Source organism: Littorina saxatilis, linkage group LG14 (assembly GCF_037325665.1).
Source record: "Littorina saxatilis isolate snail1 linkage group LG14, US_GU_Lsax_2.0, whole genome shotgun sequence".
Taxonomy (NCBI): Eukaryota; Metazoa; Mollusca; class Gastropoda; order Littorinimorpha; family Littorinidae; genus Littorina; species Littorina saxatilis.
The window spans coordinates 44,091,940-44,102,082 of record NC_090258.1 but is presented as its reverse complement, the minus strand read 5'-3'; the positions used below and the strand labels follow the sequence as shown (position 1 = coordinate 44,102,082).

Below are 10,143 nucleotides of genomic sequence, written 5' to 3'. Positions count from 1 at the left end.
TGTTGCATTCTGTACAATGTATTTCTGTATTTTATATGATTGAATTTATATTTGTAATGTGCGTCTGTCTTTATGTGTTGTATAAAGGACAGGTTGGAAGAATAGGCTTTGCCTAAAACCTTTATCCTTTTGTAATAAAGTTCTGAGTCTGAGTCTGAGTCTGAGTCTCTCTCTCTCTCTCTCTCTCCACCCTCTCTCTCTCTCTCTCTCTCTCTCTCTCTCTCTCTCTCTACACTCATAAACATTCAACTCCCACACCCTCACTCACACACATGAATATATACTTGCACAATTTCACATTTCCAGAGCTAAATCTTGTAAGTCCCATTTTCTCAAAAACTATTGGGTGGATTGAAATTAAAGTACATGTATGTGTGATGGGTTCTTTATTTTCAACTTTGCCATACAATTTGAGGTACACCATCGCCTGGTTTCATGGCCTTGAAAAACAAACAGGAATGCTACAGGCCAAAAATGGTTTTACCTGAAAGAAGCGCGCAGTGACAGTGGTGAAGCCACAAGCCTGAGCCTGCGAAGCAGGCGAGCCAACTAGGGGGGTCCGGGGGCATGCCCCCCCGGATTTTTTTTCAAAAAACGGTTAAAATCTGTGCAATCTGGTGCATTCTGGGCATCATTTTCAGGGCTGTAATAGTGTTGTGATCTTGTTAAAAATCCCATTTTAGCCTCCCCCCACCACCATTCAACACACCTCCAAACTGGTGAAAACAACAGAACTATGCGCTGGCTTCATTGAGACCGGCGCCCGGTCGCGTTGCGCGATATTCACACGGATCGTTTTTGCGGAAATTTTTCAACTTCACCGGAATAAATTTGACATTACCGGATTTTGAAAACGGCTTTATCGGATTTCCGGCAATTACCGGAAAAGTAGCATGCCTGACAAAATCCCCAACGAACATGACTTTGATCGTCTTTGACATGAGGATCAAGTGACCCAAACTGGCACGTCTCCCCGCCATTGTTTCTGAATTTAACCCATTGTTGATATTAAAGTTTACAGGCGCTAAAATAAATCCAAGCTCAATGCAAAGAAGCGACAATTAGAATCTATGCCAAGCGTGTCCACGTTGCTGGGATGAAAAAGACATTTCTAGTTTCGGTTTTGGCTACACGCAGACTCGATCTCGAGCCAGTCGAGGTCACACTGAGCGAATGACAGCCGGACGTGGCAATGTCGACAATGTCAATGATCTCACTCAAACTCAAAGATCTTGAACAAATTTCAAGATCTTTGCCTACATTCAGAACAGTCATAGAGCAACATAGATCAACATACCTTGATATTTCGTCTTCGGAAAGACCGACCCGTAGCCTGACCTTTCCACCAAGGAAGGCATTCTCGCCGCCTTCTTTGGTCTGGCTTGAATCCACAAAATATAACAGAAGTTCGATGACAGTACCGCTGCACGCCATTTTTGATCTTCGAATTCGAATTTGACAAAAAATTTGTATTAACACAGGCGCATGTGCTTTTTTATTGGCTGGAAATAGCGCAAAATGTTAAGTGAACTGTTCAACTGAAATGCATTTCTGAACTGTTATTTTACTTTTATTTGTAGATTATGTTCATTTTAAAAGTACATGTATGTATTTTATGTGGAAGGGATATTGGAATGACTTCCAACAATTTGAGGATGGACCTCTACATATTGAAATTAACCTTTCTCTGAAATTCATGTTTTGCAGTACAAATCCTTGTTTCTAACATGAAATTTAAGAGCACCTCATTGATGATTGTAAAAAATAAAATTTAAAATTGTGAAAGTTGTTTGCCACTTGTATTCTAACGTGGTGTTTTTTTTTTAAAGATACATTTATATTGCATTTCTTTTGAATGAAGGTTGTACTCTGGTGAAGTATATTGTTCTTGATTACTGTTACCCACTGATTATACAAGTCACAAGTTCACACACAGCACCTACTATTCATCTCTGTACAGCTGTGTGTGTATAGGTACATGCATGCATGTGTGTGTGCGCACGCGCGCACGTTTGTGTTGTGTGTGTGTGAAGAAAGCATTTTTTAGGTGTGGTTTTTTTTCTTTTTAAGTGCTGCTTTAGAGGCAGAAATGTAAACAGTGTCAACATTTGGGATATAAAAAGGAGCATGCTAGAAACAACAAGTCGCGTAAGGCGAAAATACAACATTTAGTCAAGTAGCTGTCGAACTCACAGAATGAAACTGAACGCAATGCAACGCAGCAAGACCGTATACTCGTAGCATCGTCAGTCCACCGCTCATGGCAAAGGCAGTGAAATTGACAAGAAGAGCGGGGTAGTAGTTGCGCTGAGAAGGATAGCACGCTTTTCTGTACCTCTCTTCGTTTTAACTTTCTGAGCGTGTTTTCAATCCAAACATTTCATATCTATATGTTTTTGGAATCAGGAACCGACAAGGAATAAGATGAAAGTGTTTTTAAATTGATTTCGAAAATTTAATTTTGATCATAATTTTTATATTTTTAATTTCAGAGCTTGTTTTTAATCCGAATATAACATATTTATATTTTTTTGGAATCAGAAAATGATGGAGAATAAGATGAACGTAAATTTGGATCGTTTTATTAAAATTTTTTTTTTTTTTTTTACAATTTTCAGATTTGTAATGACCAAAGTCATTAATTAATTTTAAGCCACCAAGCTGAAATGCAATATCGAAGTCCGGGCTTTGTCGGAGATTACTTGACCAAAATTTCAACCAATTTGGTTGAAAAATGAGAGCGTGACAGTGCCGCCTGAACTTTCACGAAAAGCCGGATATGACGTCATCAAAGACATTTATCAAAAAAATGAAAAAAACGTCTGAGGATATCATACCCAGGAACTCTCATGTCAAATTTCATAAAGATCGGTCCAGTAGTTTAGTCTGAATCGCTCTACACACACAGACAGACAGACAGACAGACACACATACACCACGACCCTCGTCTCGATTCCCCCCTCTACGTTAAAACATTTAGTCAAAACTTGACTAAATGTAAAAAGATAAATTTTAAATCACGACTACTTACATCCAGAAAAACTTTACAATTTACAAAGACAGTAAGGCCAAAAAAAATAATAGGTGTGGTTACGGTAACATAGCCAAAAAAAATAGGGTAGGAAGGTAGGCAATCACTTTTTTGTTTGTTTTTACTTTTTTTCTAATGTGTACAAATTAAACCTACTTGACAGGGAAATAAGTGTGCGACTCGGGCGCTTTCGCTTTCATTGCGTTTTATGCACTCGTTTACTTGGGGTTTTTTTTTTTTTTGTTGTGACAAATGTAATAAAAAGTTATAGGGTCGGCCCCAAAAAATAGGGTAGGTCGGGTTACCGTAACCACACCTATTTTTTTTTTTAGGCCTAATATAAACAACATGGGAGCAAACACTTTTAACAGCTACATGTACCTACACAATCATTAACTACAAACAAGAGTCTATGGATTGAAGAAAACTTTATTTACAAAGAAAACATAAAACATGCTCAAGACCAGCATCAGACATTTAAAGCTTAAACCAACACCAGTCTCACTCACAATAAGTACATTGAAATATCAAGACTAGTGTAGGTTTGTGCTGGGCTTACAGAGGTGCAAAGTTGCATACTCTATAGGTATATACTGTCACAATAGCTTTGCAAAAGTGTGCAACAATTGTCTCAACATCTTGCAGAGAGGTCTCCATCACATGGCAGCACACGTCGTCCAGTGCTAATAATGGTATTTGCAAGATCTAGATGTTGCACTCTTCAGGACGTGTACGGGTAACGTCATCAAATCTAGTTTTTACGTCACGCGTTTGCAAAAATCTGCAGTCTCGGTGGGAGCAAAACAACGCATGCATTTGGAACATTTGAGAAACAAGAAGGGCAAAGCCCATACGACTCACATGCTTTACACATTTTTCCTACCAAAATACATGTGACCTTGACCCAAGGTCAAGGTCATCCAAGGTCATGCAACACAAAGCTGTTAATTCAAGACATAGGAAGTACAATGGTGCTTATTGGCTCTTTCTACCATGAGATATGGTCACTTTTAGTGGTTCACTACCTTATTTTGGTCACATTTCATAAGGGTCAAAGTGACCTTGACCTTGATCATATGTGACCAAATGTGTCTCATGATGAAAGCATAACATGTGCCCCACATAATTTTTAAGTTTGAAACAGTTATCTTCCATAGTTCAGGGTCAAGGTCACTTCAAAATATGTATACAATCCAACTTTGAAGAGCTCCTGTGACCTTGACCTTGAAGCAAGGTAAACCAAACTGGTATCAAAAGATGGGGCTTACTTTGCCCTATATATTATATATAGGTGAGGTATTGAATCTCAAAAACTTCAGAGAAAATGGGAAAAATGTGAAAAATAGCTGTTTTTTAGGCAACATTTATGGCCCCTGCGACCTTGACCTTGAAGCAAGGTCAAGATGCTATGTATGTTTTTTGGGGCCTTGTCATCATACACCATCTTGTCAAATTTGGTACTGATAGACTGAATAGTGTCCAAGAAATATCCAACGTTAAAGTTTTCCGGACGGACGGACGTCCGGACGACTCGGGTGAGTACATAGACTCACTTTTGCTTCGCATGTGAGTCAAAAAGTGAGTCACAGTTGACGCAATATCTACACGTACGCGTAAAGGAAGGTCTTTGCTACACGTCCGATCATCTGGAACACTGTATTACCAGGTTTGCACATTATTTAGAAACATAAAGTACAATTACAACAAAAGATAAAACAGAAATTTAAAACAGTATGAATACGACTAAACCATTTCAACCAACACAGCTAAGAGCAGTACAAAAAACACATGTAAAAGCACGCCTGCATACCACAACTGCAATCACACAGACTCACTACTTTTCTTTCCACCTGATACTCGCATCCTCTCCTATACTGTCAACATTTTAGAGCCCATGCTATGACTAAGCCCAGGAATAGAATTACGTTTTCTCTCCACAAATCAGACAAGCTCTAACAAGAGGCGAAGCCTTCAAGGCTCACGTAAGAAATAGACAAACAGTAACACAAACTCAATCACTCCGTCACACATACACACCCACACACACAGTAAGCTTAGGTGACGACTGTGCAAGAAAGAGAGACACTAGATCTAGATCTGTCTGTGTCTGCATGTAGCCTACTTACAGGGACACGACTGCCAAATAGTCTCGGCCCGCTCAAAATAACAATGACCGAGACCACACACACCACGCGAGAGAGAAAGACTACAGGGAGGCATGCCGTCATGATGCATTAATTGACGTCAAACACTTTTGACCGTGACGTAATCTTATGCGAGCTTTATCCATAGTCTTGGATAACCACTCACACATAGACTCAGAAATGTTAAAGTTTCTACCACAGACATACACACACACGCACACACGCACGCACAAACGCACGCACAGACAGACAAAGTTACGATCGCATAGGCTACACTTACGTGAGCCAAAAAACCAGCACCGTAATCGGAGGAAAGAAGATATTCCTTGATCATTATTTTTTTGAAGAGAGTATTACAACAATCTGAAATGGCTTCTCTGCTAAATGTGCAAGGACCATGAGTCATATGAATGAAATGATTCCCTTTGGAAGAGGCCAGGGGTACATGCAGAATGTTAGGTACTGACTTCCCCAGTGCACTCTCATTACCTGCTTACGTCCCCAGAGTGAAGTAACAGCTTACTTCCCTTAGTTTGTCATCAGCACTCTGCTTCATCTGGTTATAATTCTCACACATTAAGTGGCAAAACAACCGAATGCAAGCAACACTGAACAGTGACTATGCTGAGATCCATAGTGGCACAAAGGATGCATTCGGATGAGACGAAAAACCGAGGTTCCTTCGTGTACACTACATTGGGGTGTGCACGTTAAAGTAAAAGATCCCACGATTGACAAAAGGGTCTTTCCTGGCAAAATTGTATACAGTATAGGCATAGATAAAAATGTCCACCAAAGTACCCGTGTGACTTGGAATAATAGGCCGTGAAAAGTAGGATATGCGCCGAAATGGCTGCGATCTGCTGGCCGATGTGAATGCGTGATGTATTGTGTAAAAAAATTCCATCTCACACGGCATAAATAAATCCCTGCGCCTTAAATAGGTGCACGATATAAATTGCATTAAAAAAAAGAAAAAAGAAAATAAAATAAATCCCTGCGCTTAGAACTGTACCCACGGAATACGCGCGATATAAGCCTCAAATAGATTGATTGATTGCACTCTCATTACCTGCTTATGTCCCCAGAGTGAAGTAACAGCTTACTTCCCTTAATTTGTCATCAGCACTCTGTTTCATCTGGTTATAATTCTCACACATTAAGTGGCAAAACAAGCCAATGCAAGCAACACTGAACAGTGACTATGCTGAGATCCATAGTGGCACAAAGGATGGCGGGACACATGTAAATGCATATATTTAAACAGCAGCACCTGTTATGTGAAGCCCTGCAATGAGAAGACACCTACAAACAAGCCCCACTGTTTGTATGCTTGTTGGTATGTTAATATAACCAGACTCCCCCTTGGCAAAGAAGTGCGGTCTCCTCTGCCACTCAGCAAACATAAAATGCATCACACATACAGTCACACAGTCACACACACACACACACACATCTATGCAAACCAACTGACATGAGGATCATCAAATCAAGCAGAGGTGGAGGCAGCTAGTGCAGCGCTCATCAGTGCAGTGCCCACACGACCCCGGCGGGTTACAGGATCAGTAAGCACAACACCTTGCCCCTCTAAATTGCTGCCCCGAAACCTGCACAAGCAATAACCAACATCAACCTGCACCACTAGGAGGGTTTCGCTTTTCAAAGTGAAGCGTTTTTATGCAGCCAGCACAACCCTGTCCACCGAGGTGAATAAGAACCCTCAGCCGACGTTCAGCATCATCTTCAGTGCGAGGGAGTGGAGGGTAGACTATAGTCCTTGATGTCCAGACTGCCCAGGTGCTGCTCAAGCCCCAAAAGGGAATCATCCAGTTGGGTCAAAGAGACATTAGAAGAATCGTCCAGCTGAGGTACAGAAGCCTGAGCATGTCTTCGTCATCATCTGCTCACAGAAGTACAGGGGAAAATAAATATGTTCGGAAATCCAACAGACAGTACCAATTTGTAGTATTACACATGTGGCTTGATCTGAAAAGCGCTGGCAGAATCTTCAAGCTCGTTAAGAGAGGTGTTCGCAGATTCCTTCACCTGGGACAAAGAGATATCAGCAGAATCTTCCAGCCGAGGCAGAGAAATATCAGCAGAATCTTCCAGCAGATTAGTCAAGCTGGCGCTAGCGGAACAGTCAGCCTGGGGCAGGGAGGTTTGCGCTGTGCAGTCCAGGGAGTCATCTGGCACCTCAGGGATCAACAGATCATCCATAGTGGACAACTCTAGGCTGTCCACATCCAGCTCCTCACAGCTCAAGTGCAGGTTGGCCATCGGGAACACATCTGACAGGACATCAAAGGTACCTGTTAATCTCATGAAAACTGCCTTTCTACATGTAGCCAGGTACTAAGTCGCATGACAGCTGCAAAACTAAAGGAAAATAATTGAGTGAAATGTATTGTGAATACTATTTCTACCTGTAGTACCTCTTGTTGTACTTGTAGTACCTCTTGTTATCTCTTCAGTTTTAATCCCTACCCTGATTATCTCCCCTGAGCCACTGCTGTGTATGGCTTTAATAAGATAATAATAATAATAAGAACATTTATATAGCGCTAAATCAAAAACTTTCGTTAAAAAGGCTTGCTCTAAGCGCTTGACATCTAAACTAAAACGTCATTCACACTCTTTACAATGATGTACAAGAACTTCATGTCACACTCTTTCATTCAGTATAGCACCATTCACACAGTTGTTATTCTGTACAAGACAATAAGTTAGTCTAACATTTAGAATGTTCATAAGATGAAAACAAGAGAAAACCAGACTGATTAAAACAACTGCTTAGTGCTAACAAAGCATGAATCTTAATGATAACGTAATACATGTTTAACTGTTAAGACCATAAAAAAACCTATATGCTAAAATAACTTCGAACTTTTAAGAACTTCTTATAAGATACACAGCACATCTAGATAAACACCAGAATGATAAAACAAAAGGCAACTCGTTAAAACTATTAAATGCATCAATGTCTAAAACACGAAAGACTCAAATATAAGATACACAAAACCGACCTGCTCAAAGTAAACCATACCCACCCCCTCCCTACCCACCCCCAACCCTCCTCCTACACTAAATACTAATTATTTCTACTCTTAACTTCCCAACTACACGTTATCCATAAACTATGCACAGGAACATGTGTGTCAGCATTATGTGGCACCGACATGACTTGTGCATATCTAGCCTACAGCTAAGGGTTAAAGTTAAAGGACTACTGCAGTGAAAAATTATATTTATAATAATTTAAAACAAAAGACAAAAATAACAAGCTGAATAGAGATGGAACCGTTACAGAACAGGATGGCAAAATGTTGCGACTTTAGGAGTTGTGTTTCAGGAAGAGGTGAGTTTTGAGTGCTCGCTTGAATGACTGTACTGACTGAGAGTGGCGAATGTGAGAGGGGAGAGAGTTCCATTGAGTAGATGCGCAAAATGCAAAAGTGCGTTGTCCATATGCTTTTGATTTTGTGTGTGGGATGACTAGGGTGCGGCTATCAGAAGAGGAGCGGAGTTGTCTAGCAGGAGTGTATACAGTGAGAAGTTCAGAGAAATAAGCAGGAGACGAGGCAGAGAAGAAGTGAAAGCAGAGAGTGGACAGTTTGTATTCAATGCGGGCTTGGATGGGTCCCTGCTGTTTGATGAAGTGTGTTTAATACCATGTCTTGAATGGTTGCTTGTTTACATATAAGTTCTTGATTGGCAAATTCTTTAAACCATGTCAGCGCTCACCCTGGATAGGGTGGGGTTTTGTCAGTACACTCTGTGTTCGAAGACAGTAGTCTGTGTGAGGCAGTTTTGTCAGTGATCTTCTGTTCTTGATGCCAAGCCTGTTTTTTGATCCTATAACTGTTATGGGTTCAAAACTACAGGATTAACTTCACTCAAGTCTGTTTGAGTGAGTGCATTTTTCAGTTTGCAGAGCATCTGACGCAACTATACGTTGGAACCACTGTTTCAATTTAATAGCTTTTGTTTTGTTCGTTCATGGGGTGAAACTCCCACGGCTTTTACGTGTATGACCGTTTTTTACCCCGCCATTTAGGCAGCCATACGCCGCTCTTGAGGAAGCAGCTGGATATTTTCGTGTTTCTATAACCCACCGAACCTCTGACATGGATTACAGGATCTTTTTCCGTGCGCACTTGGTCTTGTGCTTGCGTGTACACACGGGGTGTTCGGACACAGAGGAGAGTCTGCACACAAAGTTGACTCTGAGAAATAAATCTCTCGCCGAACGTGAGGACGAACTCACGCTGACAGCGGCCAACTGGATACAAATCCAGCGCGCTACCGACTGAGCTACATCCCCGCCCAAGTTAATAGCTGATTTCCCATCAGGGATATGGCTTTAACGATAACTTTTAGCTTTTTCTTAAAATGACCCAGGCCCTCATCTTCCGTACATCTGCTTTCTGTCATGACTTACCACAGCTAGGTGCTTAGTCTGTGACCAGCTGCCTAGAAGAGAGAAGCAGTAACTACTTGGCCATACTTGTCGTAACTCATTGCATTTCAGAGAGACTGCAGAGTGAGATGTGTGTGACACAAGCAGTAAGTGGGCTTCACCTTCATTTAGTGCTGGAAGGTTGTCCAGCTCTTCCATTATCCTTTGTCGTTCCCTCTCTTCCTCCTCCTCCTCCCTCCTCCTCCTCCTCCTCCTCCTCCTCCTCCTCCTCCTCCTCCTCCTCCTCCTCCTCCTCCCTGTCAGGCTGGACTCCAAACAGACACTGTTGCCAGCTCAGCAGCTCGTGAACGGCTCGATCTTCGTGCATCATCTGCTCACAGAAGTACAGGGCAAAATAAATATGTTCGGAAATCCAACAGACAGTACCAATTTGTAGTATTACACTACAGCAAGACTTTGAAGATATAGTACTCAAAATGCATGGAAAATCTGTTGAAAATATACTAGTATACACGTGTGTGTATATTTATATGTGCATGTAGACGTAT

The 10,143-nt window shown here is 41.2% G+C and overlaps 1 protein-coding gene across 1 annotated transcript; it reads right to left on the bottom strand.

The window, feature by feature from the left end:
* Positions 1-3,442: 3,442 nt before the first annotated feature.
* On the bottom strand, positions 3,443-9,825 carry LOC138947849 (uncharacterized). The gene is made up of 2 exons (XM_070319410.1): positions 9,757-9,825; positions 3,443-7,466 (listed from the first exon to the last, which is right to left on the bottom strand). The coding sequence occupies exons 1-2, from the start codon at positions 9,791-9,793 to the stop codon at positions 7,144-7,146; spliced, it is 360 nt and encodes a 119-aa protein (XP_070175511.1). The 5' UTR covers positions 9,794-9,825; the 3' UTR covers positions 3,443-7,143.
* Positions 9,826-10,143: the final 318 nt, after the last annotated feature.

Excerpts from the sequence above, each read along its gene's own strand:
- LOC138947849 (XM_070319410.1), bottom strand. The coding sequence starts at position 9,793 with ATGGAAGAGCTGGACAACCTTCCAGCACTAAATGAAG. Across the intron at positions 7,467-9,756 it reads CCTTCCAGCACTAAATGAAG|ATGTGTTCCCGATGGCCAAC; the intron begins GTGAAGCCCACT and ends ATGTCCTGTCAG.